Source organism: Rhinoraja longicauda, chromosome 2 (genome assembly GCF_053455715.1).
Source record: "Rhinoraja longicauda isolate Sanriku21f chromosome 2, sRhiLon1.1, whole genome shotgun sequence".
Taxonomy (NCBI): Eukaryota; Metazoa; Chordata; class Chondrichthyes; order Rajiformes; family Arhynchobatidae; genus Rhinoraja; species Rhinoraja longicauda.
Window position 1 is genome coordinate 59,534,497 of NC_135954.1, and position 17,781 is coordinate 59,552,277.

Here is a 17,781-nt window from a genome sequence, read left to right on the forward strand (position 1 = left end):
CTCACTGTTTTGAGAAAATGAATTAGACTCATCAATGCTTGACCTTTTTTTGTTGAATTCTGCTGGTCTACAAACATGCAGATGTAGCAAGCAGTTAGGAAGGCAAATAGTATATTGGCCTGCATGGCAAGAGTGTTTTAGTACAGGAGCAAGACAGTCTTGCCAAAATTGTACAGGACCTTGGTGAGACCAGATTTGGGATGTTGTGTGCAGTTTTGACATCTCTACCTAAGAAAAAAATTAAAGTCGCAAATATTTGCCACACTAATTTCTGGGTGTTGAACTGGATATTTGACCAGGTTTGTATTTGTGAGAGCTGAGTGAGAGGGAATCTGATTGAACCGTACAAAGCTGGAAGCAACTAATCAATCCTTCTGCACTTGTTATTTATACAGTGCCTTTAATGTTGTAAAGTTTGTCAAATGAAGTTTAATGTCAATCCAAACGATGATATATTAGCATAGATGGACAAAACCTAGAGGGTGTCTTAGATCAGGAAAGAAGGGCGAAGGTATTTGCTAAAGATGAGGCTGATGATGACAAAATGTGTACATTCGGGATGGTCAAGAAGCTGCAACTAGAGAGATGTGGAAACGGAGTGATGTATGCCAGAGAAGATAAAATAAATGGTGTGATCTGATCAAATTGAGATTTAAAAACAAAGGTGACAACATTTCAAATTTAGGCATAAACAAAGTCAGTGTATGTCAATAGGAAGCTTGATGAATTAGCAAAATTAAGGCTAATTTAGGAGAGCGGTTATATCGTTTTGGGTGTCTTAGGTTAGCAGGGAACAGAATGGAATTTAAAGTTGTCATAGTTGCAGAGGTGTAAGTGGGCAGTTGTACCCATAGTGTGAATGTGCGGTCTGGAATTCTTGAAAATCAACTTGACACCAATTGTGCAAACTGTTTATTTTAGGCATAGTCATATAACAAAGATAGTTAAATAGCTGATTTGAAAATGCAAATTACACAATTCATTTTCCCCAAATTTGAGGGAACCTAATTATCGTCTAGCTATAGATATTGATAAAGTAATTCTTGGTGACGGTGAGGAGGTCAATAGAAGTGGTGGTGAGAGAGCGCTGGATGGAATGTGTATCTGTGGATAAAACTTTTCAATTTTTTAATACCGGGACATACAATGTAGATGTAGAAAGAGATCCACCGTGAAAGTCTTTGTGCCTTTTCGGTTCCCAGTTCCCCATAGAGAAGCAGTTGCCCATACAATTCCATTTTAACTCCACTGATATAACCCCTTCATCTTCTACTCCTGCCCCCTCAAACAAAATACCTAATCTGACATTGAAATAAGTGTCTGAAGTTTTTAGGCAGGCACACATTGAAATAAATGCATTTTTATTTATTGGAGTGTAAATTGCCATACCAATGCCAAATACCATGCCAAACCACCAATCTGGGTGGTTTAATTTAATCACTTTATAGTACTGCTGCAAAAAGACAATTGCAGATTCACATTGTTTTAAAAGTAAGGATGAAGTTTTACAATTTGTTTGTTAAACATATCTAGTAGAACCACGAGCTGACTGTAAACAATATACTATTGACATACCACATTCAAATGGATATGTTGGGAATCAATTTATTGGGAAATTATTGAAAATATTCAATATTTCTGTATAATTTAAATGTGTTTGACATTGTGAAGTCTCATCTTATTGGTCCTGTCACGTTGTTGACATTGCAGTCGTTATTGCATCTCTATTCTCATCTATGTAACCGCCACTACTTGCTGGCTACTTTCTGTCCTGGATTTCTTATCCTTTGCAGGCATCTTATGGATGGAAACATTGGTTAAAAAATGGGACAAGATTTCTGTTTTTTCTTGATGAGGAATTGAAATTTTAAAATGTAGGAAATTGTATTTCTGCAGGATGTTTGCAGATTGAGAGTATGGGTGATGACAAATCAAAATCAATCTATCCAAGAATAGCTACTTTAAGATGGAAAGGTTTTGGACATCAATTTTAAGTAGGATTTTTAATATTTTTCTAGATGGAAAGCAGCAAACACTTCATTACAAAAATATGGGGAAAGCTAGAGTCTGCAGGTAAGACTAGTAACATTACTGGGTTATGAAGACATGTAGGAATGGTTGGATATAAAAATGCAAAACATAACTGGTGGCTTTGCAATTCAAAAGAAATGGTTGAGAAATCTAAAATCACTACTATTACAAACATACAAACGGTGCCAAATTCTGATCTTTGTTTTTGTATTAAAGAAATGCTTCCAAGCCTTGTGTGAATCTGATTTACATCCAATGCCCTCCATAATGTTTGGGACAAAGACCCATCATTTATTTATTTGCCTCTGTACTCCACAATTTGAGATTTGTAATAGGAAAAAAATCACATGTGGTTAAAGTGCACATTGTCAGATTTTAATAAAGGCCATTTTTACACATTTTGGTTTCACCATGTAGAAATTACAGCAGTGTTTATACATAGTCCCCCCATTTCAGGGCATCATAATGTTGGGACACAGCAATGTCATGTAAATAAAAGTAGTCATGTTTAGTATTTTGTTGCATATCCTTTGCATGCAATGACTGCTTGAAGTCTGCGATTCATGGACATCATGAGTTAATAAAAACATAGAAAATAGGTGCAGGAGGAGGCAATTCGGCCCTTCGAGCCAGCACCGCCATTCAACGTGATCCTGGCTGATTGTCCACAATCAATAACCCGTGTCTGCCTTCTCCCCATATCCCTTGATTCCACTTGCCCCTGGAGGTCTATCTAACTCTCTCTTAAATCCATCCAGTGATTTGGCCACAAATTCACAACTCTCTGGGTGAAAAAGTTTTTTCTCACCTCAGTTTTAAATGGCCTCCCCTTTATTCTAAGACTGGCCCCTGGTTCTAGACTCGCCCAACATTGGGAACATTTTTCCTGCATCTAGCTTGTCCAGTCCTTTTATAATTTTATATGTTTCTTTAAGATCCCCTCTCATCCTTCTAAACACCAATGAATACAAGCCTAGTCTTTTCATTCTTTCCTCATATGACAGTCCCGCCATCCCAGGGATCAATCTCGTGAACCTACGTTGCACTGCCTCAATTGCAAGGATGTCCTTCCTCAAATTAGGAGACCAAAACTACACAATACTCCAGATGTGGTCAATAGACAATAGGTGCAGGGGTAGGCCATTCACCCCTTCGAGCCAGCACCACCATTCAATGTGATCATGGCTGATCATTCTCAATCAGTACCTCGTTCCTGCCTTCTCCCCATACCCCCTGACTATCCTTAAGTGCTCTATCTAGCTCTCTCTTGAATGTATTCAGAGAACTGAGAATTCCACAGATTTGCAACTCTGACTGAAAAAGTTTTTCCTCATCTCCGTTCTAAATGGCCTACCCCTTATTCTTAAACTGTGGCCCCTGGTTCTGGACTCCCCCAACATTGGGAATATGTTTCCTGCCTATAACGTGTCCAACCCCTTAATAATCTTATAGGTTTCGATAAGATCCCCTCTCATCCTTCTAAATTCCAGTGTATACAAGCCGAGTCTCTCCAGTCGTTCAACAAATGACAGTCCTGCCATTCCGGGAATTAACCTAGCAAACCTACGCTGCACGCCCTCAATAGCAAGAATATCCTTCCTCAAATTTGGAGACCAAATTTGGAGACCAGGTGCAGTCTCACTCGGGCCCTGTACAACTGCAGAAGGACCACTTTGCTCCTATACTCAACTCCTCTTGTTATGAAGGCCAACATTCCATTGGCTTTCTTCATTGCCTGCTGTACCTGCATGCTTCCTTTCAGTGACTGATGCACTAGGACACCCAGATCTCGTTGTATGTCCCCTTTTCCTAACTTGACACCATTCAGATAATAATCTGCCTTCCTATTCTTACCACCAAAGTGGATAACCTCACATTTATCCACATTAAACTGCATCTGCCATGCATCCGCCCACTCACACAACTTGTCCAAGTCACCCTGCAACCTCATAGCATCTTCCTCACAGTTCACACTACCACCCAACTTTGTATCATCTGCAAATTTGCTAATGGTACTTTTAATCCCTTCATCCAAGTCATTAATGTATATTGTAAATAGCTGCGGTCCCAGCACCGAGCCTTGCGTTACCCCACTAGTCACTGCCTGCCATTCTGAAAGGGACCCATTTATCCCCACTCCTTGCTTTCTGTCTGTCAACCAATTTTCTATCCATGTTAGTACCCTACCCCCAATACCATGTGCACTAATTTTGCCCACTAGTCTCCTATGTGGGATCTTGTCGAAGGCTTTCTGATTTGCCCTTCGTAAATCCATGCTGACTTGGAACGATCCTGTTACTACTATCCAAATGCTCCGCAATTTTGTCTTTTATAATTGACTCCAGCATCTTCCCCACCACTGATGTCAGACTAACTGGTCTATAATTTCCCGTTTTCTCTCTCCCTACTTTCTTAAAAAGTGGGACAACATTAGCTGCCCTCCAATCCACAGGAACTGATCCTGAATCTATAGAACATTGGAAAATGATCACCAATGCGTCCACAATTTCTAGCGCCGCCTCCTTAAGTACCCTGGTATGCAGACCATTAGGCCCTGGGAATTTATCAGCCTTCAGTCCCATCAGTCTACCCAACACCATTTCCGGCCTAATGTGGATTTCCTTCAGTTCCTCCGTCACCCTAGGATCTCTTGCCACTAGAACATCTGGGCGATTGCTTGTATCTTCCTTAGTGAAGACAGATCCAAAGTACCGGTTCAACTCGTCTGCCATTTCCTTGTTCCCCATAATAAATTCCCCTGCTTCTGTCTTCAAGGGACCCACATTTGCCTTGACTGTTTTTTTCTCTTTACATACCTAAAAAAGCTTTTACTATCCTCCTTTATATTATCGGCTAGTTTACCCTCGCACCTCATCTTTTCTCCCTGTATTGCCTTAGTTATCTTCTGTTGCTCTTTAAAAGAGTCCCAATTCTCTGGCTTCCCACTCTTCTTTGCTATGTTATACTTCTCTTTTATTTTTATGCTGTCCTTGACTTTCCTTGTCAGCCATGGGTGCCTCTTAGAATCTTTCCTCCTCTTTGGGATAAATTGATCCTGCAACTTCTGCATTATTCCCAGGAATACTTACCATTGCTTTTCCAGCGTCTTCCCTGCTAGGGCCTCCTTCCAGTCAATTTTGGCCAGCTCATGCCACTGTAATCCCCTTTGCTATACTGTAATACACTTCTGATTTTCCCTTCTCCCTCTCATATTGTGATCACTGCCTCCTAATGGCTCTTTTACCTTGAGTCCCCTTATCAGATTAGGTTCATTACACAACACTAAATCCAGAATTGCCTTCTCCCTGGTAGGCTCCAGTACAAGCTGTTCTAAGAACCATCTCGGAGGCACTCCACAAACTTTTTCCTGGGGCCTATACAACTGCAGAAGAACCTCTTTACTCCTATACTCAAATCCTCTTGTTATGAAGTCCAACATGCCATTAGCTTTCTTCACTGCCTGCTGTACCTGTATGCCAACTTTCAGTTACTGGGTGTCTTCTCTGGGGATGCTCTGCCAGGCCTGTATGGCAGCCACCTTTAGCTAATGCTTGTTTTGGGGGCTAGTCCCCTTCAGTTTTCTCTTCAGCATATAAAAGGCATACTTAATTGGGTTCAGATCAGGTGATTGACTTGGCCACTCAAGAATTGACCATTTTTTAGCTTTGAAATACTCCTTTTTTTTTCTTTAGCAGCAGGTTTGGGATCATTGTTTTGCTGTAGAATGAGTTTTGAGGCATTTGTTTGAACGAGCAGATAGGATGTTTCTATACCCTTCAGCATTCATTATGCTACTACCATCAGCAGTTCTATCATCAATGAAGATAAGTGAACCAGTACCTTCAGCAGCCATACATGCCCAGGCCAGAACACCCCCACCACCATGTTTCACAGATGAGGTGGTATGCTTTGGATCTTGGGCAGTTCCTTCTCCTCCATCTTTGCTCTTGCCATCACTCTGATATAAGTTGATCTTTGCCTCATCTATCCACAAGACCTTTTTCCAGAACTGTGGTTGCTCTTCCAAGTACTTCTTGGCAAACTGTAACCCGGCCATTCTATTTTGGAGTGGTTTGCATCTTGCAGCGTAGCCTCTGTATTTCTGTTCATGAAGTCTTCTGTGGACAATGGTCATTGACAAATCCATACCTGACTCCTGAGAGAGTTTCTGATCTGTTGGACAGGTTTTGGGGGATTTTTCTTTATTATAGTGACAATTCTTCTGTCATCAGCTGTGGAGGTCTTCCTTGGCCTGCCAGTCCCTTTGTGATTTGTAAGCTCACCAGTGCTCTCTTTCTTAATGATGTTCCAAACAGTTGATTTTAGTAAGCCTAAGGTTTGGCTGATGTCTTTAACAGTTTTATTCTTGTTTCTCAGTCTCATAATGGCTTCTTTGACTTTCATTGAAACAACTTTGGTCCTCATATTGATAAACAGCAATAAAAGTTTCCAAAGGTGTTCAAAAGACTGGAGGAAAAACTAGGCGCTGAGAGCTCTCTTATACCCGCATTAAGATGGCAATTAAACACACTTGAGCAATTACAAACACCTGTGAAGCCATGTGCCCCAAACATTATGGTGCCCTGAAATGGGGGGACTATGTATAAACACTGCTGTAATTTCTACATGGTGAAACCAAAATGTATAAAAATACCCTTTAATAAAATCTGCCTATGTGCACTTTAATCACATGTGATTTTTTTTCTGTTACAAATCTCAAATTGTGGAGTACAGAGGCAAATAAATAAATGATGGGTCTTTGTCCCAAACATTATGGAGGTAAAACTTGCAACACCTTTTGGTGGGTGCATTTGCTTTACCAATTAGTTTTGGCATTTATAAATTGAATAGGAATGGAGAGTAACTTCCTTATTTTTGAAAAGGAAACTAAATTTAGTTATAATGGTCTGTACTCTCATTGTCTAGTGCATGCATTATTGGTGGTGTTGGCCCTGCATAATGACACTGCTTCAGGTCATGCTTTAAAAATACCTTGTAGTTAATTTCTCCTGAACCATCTCTTTTTACAGTATCCCGAGTGTAAAATCTCCAGGGATTGGTGTAGGCTTACAGCACTCTGAGCAGAATGGTGCACTGGACTGGAGGAAAAGGAACTACAGCACAAAACACAGCACTGAGCACTGTACAGCTGTGATGGAACATGTGAGTATGAATATTTTATTTTACCTAATCTTACTGTTCTTAAGGAGCACTTTGAACTGATGATACCACGGAACCTTGTGTTTTTAAAATTATTATCCAATCTTTTCGCTCTCTTTTGTTTTCCTCCTGCCGCATCATTTTTCTTTAAGTATTATTGTGTAGGAAGGAAGGAATACTTTATTGTCACATGTGACTTGGCACAGAGAAATTCTTTGCTTGCATACACAATGTATACAAATGTTGTGTATTCAATGTCTGTGTTTCTTTCTCCTGCAAAGTCCTATTGCTTCAGGCACCCACAGATGTCATAGAAAATAGGTGCAGGAGGAAACCATTTGGCCCTTCGAGCCAGCACCCCTATTCATTGTGATCATGGCTGATCGTCCACAATCAATAACCCGTGCCTGCCTTCTCCCCATATCCCTTGATTCCACAAGCCCCTAGAGCTCTATCTAATTCTCTTAAATCCATCCAGTGATTTGGCTTCCACTGCCCTCTGTGGCAGATATTTCCACAAATTCACAACTCTGGGTGAAAAAGTTCCTTCTCACCTCAGTTTTAAATGGCCTCCCCTTTATTCAGAGTTAATCACTTGAAAATAACTGAATCTCAGCAGTGATTTACTCCATCATCTATTTGATACTGACATCTCTCGTCTTGAAAATGTTCTTCCTCTCTGGGAGGAAAGCCCTGGCTGACCAACACTCATGAACTTTTCCTTATTAGGGATTTGGTGTTTTCTTGGCTTAATCATAATTCAACCGTTTGATAAATGTGTTAAACCTGAAACAAACAAGCTCTTAAGTGGTAAGTCGTTTCAGAAAACTCCTGATCTCCACCCTGCACCTTTTGGCTTTTGAGAGGGGATGGATACTTTTCTGTGTCGGACTAATTTTTATAAATACTATTTCCCACTAAAGTTCTCCCTCCCTTAGCATTGTTAGCATTTTTGACATCCAATGTCACCAAAAATGACAGATGTTATGATGCATAATATCAATTATTCCATTTCTGAGCAGACAATTCTGACCTCCCGTGGTAATTATATTAGGAAATCTCTGCAAAGAATTGGGTTGGGATTTTCTGCCAATATTTGCCCAATGCTGGCCAAAAACCTTTGCTCTTGCAGTAGCTGGTACTATGTAATGCATAGTATATTGTCAATCTTCAGTCTCTGTTCTCTGAAATGAAATTAAAACTTGTTCCAGCATTCTTTACCATATTTTGGTTTGGTCTGGTTTAATTAGTGTGTAATTGTCTCTGTCTTGGTTATTTTTCCATTGAGCCCCTGAAAGAAATGCTGTTAAAGCTATTTGGAAGGAATTATATCTTGATGCTTGAAATTAATGCCTTATTTGGAGGGGTTTCAGCATAAAGATTTTCAGAGTTGAATTTTCCATCCCTCTCCCCACTAGCTTGAATTACATACTGTTTAGCAGTAAATAAATAGGAATTTTTTGAGAAATTAATAAAAGTAATTTTCATTTCAGCAGTGAGTTGAGAATCCTTAAATTTGAAGGCAATTTAGTTGGCAATCCTGAATTCTGTGGTTACAACATGAGTTAATTGGTTTGGTGGGCTAAGAACTTAGAATGCTTTTCATTTATGCGCCAGGACTTCAGGAGATGAATACAGGCCAAGTGGGGGCAAATGGGATTAGTGTAGATAGCATCATGGTCGGCATGGACTAGTTACATAGAAAAATAGGTGCAGGAGTTGGCCATTGGGCCCTTTGTGCTAGCACCGCCATTCAATATGATCATGGCTGATCATCTAAATGGGCCATTCTTAGTCATGTGTGTGACCACGTGGAATTGTGGAATACATCTCTTCTAATTCTGAAAGCATTACAGGGAAATTGTTTTGTACTGTTTATATGTGACTTATAAACGTCGAAGTTTATCAAGTGAAATTTTTATTTGTTATGCTGACAATGTTTGTTTAGGGTCAGAGGTCAAATATGACTGGTCACGTGTGTGACCTCACATGGATGTATAAATCATATATACAGTACAAAACAGTATACCTGTAATGCTTTCAGAATTGGAAGAGATGTATTCCACAATTTTTAACATTTTTGGTCACACATGACTAAGAATGGCCCAAAATCAGTACCCCCATTCCTGCCTTTTCCCCATATCCCTTGATTCCTTTAGCCCTAAGAGCTAAATCTAACTCTCTCTTGAAAATATCAATTGAAAGGCCTGTTTCTGTGCTCTGATTCTGTATTGAATGGATGGTTGTTAAGGCAAGTGGCAATTGTGAATGCAGGGCAATTGGGTTACTCACTAAATTAAACTGATGTTTTCAAAGAGTTATGTATGTACGCTCCCATGTTCATCTATTCCTACACACTGTTAAATTACATTTGGTACAAAATATAATTACTAGTTTTTGGGAAAGAATTATGATATTTTTTTATAGTAATGAAAAAACTTTGATGCTGTAAATCAATATATGTTGGAATATGAGAATGCAGAATGTACAAAAATCAACCATTTTAATATGTCATTCCTGTATCTTCACTGGGTCTTATTATAGAATATTCAATGACTTCTAATCCTGCATCTATTTTTCCACATCTGTTGTAGTGTTTGACAGAAGACAAAAGAAATGCTTCATCTGGGAATAAAAAGCTGAACACTCGCATTGATGTGTATGTATTGAACTATCCTATGTAATGAAAATTGTCTATTTAAAATGTACATTGAGGTAAGGTAAGTAATTCCAGTTGTATGCCTCCAGAAAGGAAAGGATTGTAAGACTGATTTGGAGAAACAGAAGGCTAGTGGTAAATTCCGGTACAACTGAAGTCTTCGTATCCTTAGGTTGAGGAGTCTACGTAAGGGTTGATAAACATTAAATACATTGTCGCCTTTTTTGTAAATACAAGGGCAGTAGTTTAGAATACATTTTGAAGTGGGTGGAGTGGAGGGGATTGCAGTGGAAGAAATAAGTTGTCTTTCTGATCCAATTTTATTTGTTCCACCATAGTAAAAACAAGGCAGACCGTGGCAATCAACGGGCACCTGTTGGTAATGGCATTCTCAGAATTCCTCCTGTGCATCACATGTGGACTGGATCAGGAAAAGGTAAAGAAATTATCAAAGTTATTCCTTAATAATTTATGGTCATATTTGTTTGTGGTAACCATTTATAACTGATTAATTTAAGTCAGCTGACTCAAAATTTGTTAAACCTGGGAAAACAAATTCTGGATCCTGCCTAGGCACACTGTGCAGTGCCTGCCAAGTGCAGTATCCAGAGTGGGAAATATGGCAAGGTACTTGGATGTGGTAAAGATGAGAAGAGTTTTATACTAGGGAGGGTGGGGAAACAATCAGTTAAGTAATGGATTAGTGCAATAAAATGGCATTAAAATCAAATTTTTGATGTCTTAAAAGCCTTCCATTCTGAGAGACGTCCATATTTCCTGATTATAAGTGTGATGAAAAGAAAATTGATGTAGCCATCTGATTGCAAAATCCAAATCTATGGATGTTGCCAAGGTGGATTCCAAGATAAGTCCATGTGGTGTAAGACAAAATGAAAATTTGGTCATTTTTGATGTCTTAAAAGCCTTCCATTCTGAGAGACGTCCATATTTCCTGATTATAAGTGTGATGAAAAGAAAATTGATGTAGCCATCTGATTGCAAAATCCAAATCTATGGATGTTGCCAAGGTGGATTCCAAGATAAGTCCATGTGGTGTAAGACAAAATGAAAATTTGGTCATCCTTGTGAATGTGCTGAAAAACTTTACTTTTGTACATTTATGGCAGAAAGGTGAGCAGTTTAGGATTAGTAGACTGATTATTGATTTTGCTGTAGAATTTTGCTTGCACAACTGCTGAGCATGGTACCAAATTAAAGATCAACAGAATGTGTCTGCAAAGCTGCAGCAAGTAAGCATTTCATTGTTCTGGTTCACATCCAGTGCATATGACAAATCAATGCTCTTGATAAAGTCTGGAGAGTTTAACTGACAATGAAACTCTTTCCTGCTGAGTGTTTTCAGCACTTATTTTTCATTGTTCTATTACTGAACCTTTTCTCAAATTAAACTGTTGTGGTCATGCCAGTTTAATCACAGGTTGTTAAATATTTGCTGTTCCAGTGATTTTTCAATCTGGGTACCGACACTGATCAATCTTTCCTCCACAAATTGTTTCCATCGCATTCCTTTTTTCTCCAGCATAGGGTTTTCCATATGCAGTTTAAACATTTTTTGGGGAAAAGAACTTTGAGGGGCTCAAGTGGAATCTGCTTTTCTTCTATGTTTCTTGACAAAGCCACAGGAATTTGGTTATCTAATACCATTAACAATGCAGCCCAAGGCACCTCAGAGCGTAACTTGATAACCATTTACAGTTATTTTCTTTGTTCATGAATTTTATAATTTCCACTTTTATAATTTATTTTAAAATACTTTTCTACTGGACTGTGTTTAAATATTTAAAAGGGAAGCACAGTGGCACAGCAGTAGAGCTCCTGCCTAACAGCGCTAGAGACCTGGGGTCAATCTTGACTACAGGTACTGCCTTGTACGGTGTTTGTACTTTCTTCCTGTGACCATGTGGGTGCTCCAGTTTCCTCCCACACTCTAACGACGTATAGGTTCGCAGGTTAATTGGCTTTGGTTAAAAAATTGCAAATTGTCCCTGGCGTGCATGAAAGTGTTATAGTGATTGCTGGTCGACTTGGTGGGCTGAAGGGCTTGTTTCCATGCTGTATCTCTAGTCTAAAGTTTTAATTAAGGATTTATTTTGGTCTGTTTGAGATTATAAGGTTTTGTATTAGTTCTTTACATTCTATTTTTGTTTTAACCTTTTTGAAATGTTGGCAGTTTATAATTACTTCCTAAGTAGCTATTTGCAGTCATGTAAAGTTTTGCTAAGTGAAAATGATGAATATGTGGTTGGGCACAAAACTAGCTGAGGTAAAAGATTGGCAATGTTACAGAAAGGTGGAGCAGGCAAAGGGAAGAATGGTCTAGCCCCATTTCTCATGATGAACCGGAGCATGAATCTAGATTACATTGTTCTCTTGCCTTCTTCCTATCAATAGACAATAGGTGCAGGAGTAGGCCATTTGGCCCTTCGAGCCAGCACCGCCATTCAATGTGATCATGGCTGATCATTCTCAATCAGTACCCTGTTCCTGCTTTCTCCTCATACCCCCTGACTCCGCTACCCTTAAGAGCTCTAGCTAGCTTTCTCTTGAATGTATTCAGAGAATTGGCCTCCACTGCCCTCTGAGGCAGAGAATTCCACAGATTCACAACTCTCTGACTGAAAAAGTTTTTCCTCATCTCTGTTCTGAATGGCCTACCCCTTATTCTTAAACTGTGGCCCCTGGTTTTGGACTCCCCCAACATTTGGGAACATGTTTCCTGCCTCTAATGTGTCCAACCCCTTAATAATCTTATACGTTTCGATAAGATCCCCTCTCATCCTAAATTCCAGTGTATACAAGCCTAGTCGCTCCAGTCTTTCAACATATGACAGTCCCGCCATTCTGGGAATTAACCTAGTAAACCTACGCTGCACGCCCTCAATAGCAAGAATATCCTTCCTCAAATTTGGAGACATTCCCCTCTTGTAAGCTGTCCCTATCTACTTCCAGTGCAATGATCTCACCTAGCTGCCTGACGAGTTTATTGTTGTGCTCACAAGCACAGTGAGGCATAGGTGCAATGAAAACTTGCAACAGCATCACAGACACTCACTCAAAAACATAAATTACATAAATCCTGCAAGATAGTGTAAAGAAAAAAGACAACAAAAAAAAGACATTTGTGTGAAAGGCATTTTGTAAAGAAAGAAGTCCACAGTGATGCAAGTGGTGATCTCTAGTGTTCTGTTGCCGAGGTAGGATTAGGGTTGTGAAGGTTGGTTCAAGAACATGGTCGTTATAGGAAAGTAGCTGTTCCAGAACTGGGTGGTGTGCAGCTCAGGTTTTGTATACCCTGCCAAATGATAGCAAGGAGAAGGCATGGCCCTAATGGTGAGATTGCTTGATGATAGATGTTGCCTTCTTGATACAATGCGCCATGCAGATGCTTTCGATGCTGTGGTGAACCAGACCGTGTCCACCAATCTCTCAAGAATCTGTTTTGTTCTGTCAGGTTATTGAAATTTCATTTGACTATTGATGGTTGTGGTAAAGCTTAATGGTAAACACAGAGAGAACACGTTCAATGTTCATCAGCTATTGTGGGAAGAACTATTTTTCTGTGCGTTATCAACGTTCTAGCTTCTTGAGCCTGAATGAGGCGTTTAACCTTGCGCTGTGTTGTTTTGGCTCTGAGTTGGATCCTTCTTGCTTCCTATTACCTGTTGGAATTCCTGAGACGTGAAAAAATAGACCCGTAATGTCATACGTCTTTTTAAAGTGGATGCACATTTCAAGAAAGGCATTCAATGTATAACCAACACATGTGTTTGTTCCAAATTAGACATGTTTGAATTGGATTGATAATGTTTATGTTTTAACTTCTTATCCATTTTGGATATTTTGTAATCTCTCCCCACGGTGTTCAGTTGGCCTGGTAAGGATATTATATCAAAATAAATTCAACAGTCAAGGAAATTTAAGAATGTTTGTTTGTCTCTATGAACTTGATCAATTAAACATTCTGCCTGCTCCTGCCCCACTGAAATAATTTCCATGTTCCTCGACCCCATCCTATTCCCCCAGGTCCAATCCCTCCTGACCTATGTTCAAGTTACGTCACACGCCATTCGTCTCTTCAATCATTTCCATTTTCCAGGTCCCAATTCCCTCATCTTTACGTTCAGTCACTCTACACTTCCATCCCCCACCACGAAGGCCTCTAAACCCCTCCATTTCTTTGTCGACCGCAGAACTAGCCAATTTTCCTCTATGAACACTCTCCTCCGCTTAGCAGAGCTGGTCCTCACGCTCAACAACTTCTCCTTTGACTTCTCCCGTGTCCTCCAAATCAAAGGCACTCACATGGGCCCCAGCTATGCCTGTCTCTTTGTAGGGTACGTCGAACAATCCCTGTTCCAGGCCTACACTGGCCTTATCCCCGAACTCTTGCATTCCCCCTCTCTCCGTGCCTCCCCCAGTCCTCTCGCTAATTTCACTGTTTGTATCCCCTCGTTATCACCTTGTCCCCAGTCAATAATGGACCATTATGGGCTGCACCCTTCCTGAGTCATCAATGCAGACTCCGTTTTGTTCTGTACCTTTTTATACCTCCAGTTTCCTCCTCCTTGACTCTAGTCTGATGAAGAGTCTCGAACCAAAACATCACCTATTCCTTTTCTCCAGAGATGCTGCCTGACCCGCTGAGTTACTCCAGCATTTTGTGTTTATCTTCAATTAAAGCCTTACTTGCTGCAGCTTTATGGGCACATTGGATGCAACAACAACAAGATCTTGATCGATTGGTCAGGTGGGCTGAGGAATGGTTGATGGAATTTAATACATAGAAATGTGAGGTATTGCGTTTTGGGAAGTCTAACTTGGGCAGAACCTACACAGTGATTGGTAAAACTCTGGGGAGTGTTGTTGAGCAGAGGAATCTAGGAATGCAGGTGCATGGTTCCTTGTAGGTGGAATCGCAGGTAGATAGGGTGGTCAAAAAGGTTTTTGGCATATTGGCCTTCATCAGTTTGACAGTGGGGAGGTTGGTACCAATGATGGACCAGACATTGGTAATGCATTATTCCGCTTTCTTATTTCATTTCGGCCATTCCGATTTCGTCTCACATTTTTCCGCAAAACAGTTGATAATTGCAATTTGTCAATGTGGCCGCGAGAGGTCGCTAGGGGTTCCGCGAGAAATTCCCCCTGCCCTGGAAGTCTCCCTGAAAATGTGGCACCTAGGCTGGGCAATGCAACCAATCTCGACCTCATCAGGACTTCCATGGCCGATTGGTGGGTTGAATTTGCAACCTGCGGCCAGGGCTCAGGAACTGTCCCCATAGCTGATTTCCTTGGCCGGCTGGATAAACCATGGTAGCGCAGCGGTAGAGTTGCTGCTTTACAGCGAATGCAGCGCCGGAGACTCAGGTTCGATCCTGACTACGGGTGCTGCACTGTAAGGAGTTTGTACGTTCTCCCCGTGACCTGCATGGGTTTTCTCCGAGATCTTCGGTTTCCTCCCACACTCCAAAGACGTACAGGTATGTAGGTTAATTGGCTGTGTAAATGTAAAAATTGTCCCTAGTGGGTGTAGGATAGTGTTAATGTATGGGGATCGCTGGGCGGCACAGACTTGGAGGGCCGAAAAGGCCTGTTTCCGGCTGTATATATATATGATGATGATGATGAGTGCCAGAAAATCAGTGGTGGAACTGTAATGAATAAATATTGAATTTAAGTGCAAGATTCTATAACTATATTAATTAATTAAGATGGGGTTAAAATATAGAACACAGCAGAAAAGCCAATTACCACCTTTTTGGGCTGATTATCAATTAATGTTCGAATTTACTTCAAGTACTTCCATATGCTTAGACGAATTGCATATATAAACTCTTTCTTTGTAACTTAGTCATACATTTTATGACTGTTCTTTTATTCAATACCGAGAATTGGGATGTGTAAGGAAAAAGCAAAATAAAAAAAACAAAACAATTTTTTCTTTGTGTTGCAAAAAATATTTCTGTTCAATAACTTTTCTATAAATAGCAGAATATACTCATGGTAGGCCTGACATTGTACATGTGGTCCAAGAACTACAGACTGTTGGAAATAATAGTAGTTTTTCACACATGAATGTAGCGCAATGCGTGTGCGCATTTGGCGTGCATACTTTTTTTTGCTGAAAAGTTGCATTACGCACCATATTATGAATTTTGATGTAAAATTCTGAATTTGTCAAATCAAATGGGAGGTCTGGTAATGGTTTATTGTTGTCACTTGCACTGAGATACAGTGAAAAAAATTGCCATCGACTCATTACACTATACGAAAGTACAATAAAGCCATATATGTACAACAGGTAGTCCAAGGAGAAAAATACCAGCGTAAAAAATGTTACAACATTAGAGTGTTAAATTCTAAAGAAACTTATGCAGATTAGGGGGAAAAAGCGTGAGGGCCAAAATGAGGTCGTGTGGGAGATTAGGCTCTTAGATAATGAGAGGACCAACCAATTGTCTGATAACAGTTTGGAGGAAGAAGCTTTTCCTGAATCTGGTGCAACCAGGGAGGAGAGAAAAGAAAATGATGGGTGTAAATGGAACTTGATTATACGAGATACGATAAAACTTTATTCATCCCCGGAGGAAAATTGGTCTGCTGACATTCACAACACACATGGTACACAAAAACTTGAAATTAAAAGTGAAAACAAAAAGTGTGCACAATGCCTTCACCGGAACAAATGAACAAACAAACAAACAGACTTATCCCCTGGGCAGAGGATTCTAAACTAGAGTGCCCTCCCCCCCACACCGGGTTCCTATTGTTCTTCACGCCAGTCCCCCCAGCTGGGTCATTGTCTTCCCCTCCCCCCTCACATTCATTGACCGCGAGGCCCCACTGCCACTGAGGCCCACGTTGCCGTTGAGGCCCCACTGCTACCAAGGTACCTGCTGCCGCCGCTGAGTTGAATATAAACACAAAATGCTGGAATAACTCAGCAGGTCATGCAGCATCTCTGGAAAAAAAATGGATAGGTGAGGTTTTGGGTCAGAACCCTTCTTCAGACTTGATTATGATTCTTCATTATGTTGGTTGTTTTCCCAAGGCATTGACATGTGGTTGAAGGTATCACAAAATGTTGGAGTAACTCAACGGGTTGGACAGCATCTCTGGAGAGAAGGAATGGGTGATGTTTCGGGTCGAGACCCTACTTCAGACTAATGTCGGGGGGGGGGTGACAAAGAAGGGAAGTAGATGGAGGCAGGAAGACAGTGGGAGAACTGGGATGGGGAAGAGAGGGACAGAGGAGCTATCTATTGTTAGAGAAGTCAATGTTCATACCGCTGGGGTGTAAGCTGCCCAAGGAAAATATGAGGTGCTGTTCCTCCAAATTGTGGTGGGTTGAAATGTCTATCACGGCCTCCTTTATTCTTGTTTTTGAATTTCCAAACCACCCACTAGTAGGTTCAATTAATTTGTATGTATCTGGTGCCATTTGGGATCAATTCCTTGATCTTTGTGCCTTAGTACAGTCTTAATTTAAGTGGAGTTTGGTAACTAATTATCATTGTGTGAATTGAGATTGCTGCAGTTGAGCACCTTGGCCAGACAGTTATTATATTTGTAGCTAAGTATATGCTTTTAGATAAATAGATCACATTTATTTTTACTGCTCATTACCTTATTCTCCAGTGTGCTTTATTTTGGCTACTTAACCAAGTTAAACTCTTTTTGAATGTAATTGTTGAAACTTAAAACCTATTTTATTGAAAGGTTTTATGAAATGGCTAGATTTAATACATTATATAGTATAAGAAAATAACTGCAGATGGTGGTACAAATCGAAGGTATTTATTCACAAAATGCTGGAGTAACTCAGCAGGTCAGGCAGCATCTCGGGAAAGAAGGAATGGGCGACGTTTCGGGTCGAGACCCTTCTTCAGACTGATTTAATACATTTATAG

General features: G+C 40.2%; 1 protein-coding gene across 5 annotated transcripts in view; it reads left to right on the forward strand.

Moving 5' to 3' along the window:
• Nucleotides 1-17,781, forward strand: part of LOC144604862 (zinc finger CCHC domain-containing protein 2-like) — a 67,861-nt gene that overhangs the window by 29,110 nt on the left and 20,970 nt on the right. For all 5 annotated transcript variants that reach the window (XR_013548782.1, XM_078419632.1, XM_078419664.1 and 2 more), the window contains 4 exons: nt 2,019-2,073; nt 7,062-7,194; nt 9,786-9,850; nt 10,189-10,286. Coding sequence is in view for 4 of the 5 variants with exons in the window: in XM_078419632.1 (XP_078275758.1) it covers nt 2,019-2,073; nt 7,062-7,194; nt 9,786-9,850; nt 10,189-10,286 (351 nt within the window). In the remaining variant the exon portion in view is untranslated. The remainder of the gene's footprint in view (nt 1-2,018; nt 2,074-7,061; nt 7,195-9,785; nt 9,851-10,188; nt 10,287-17,781) is intronic.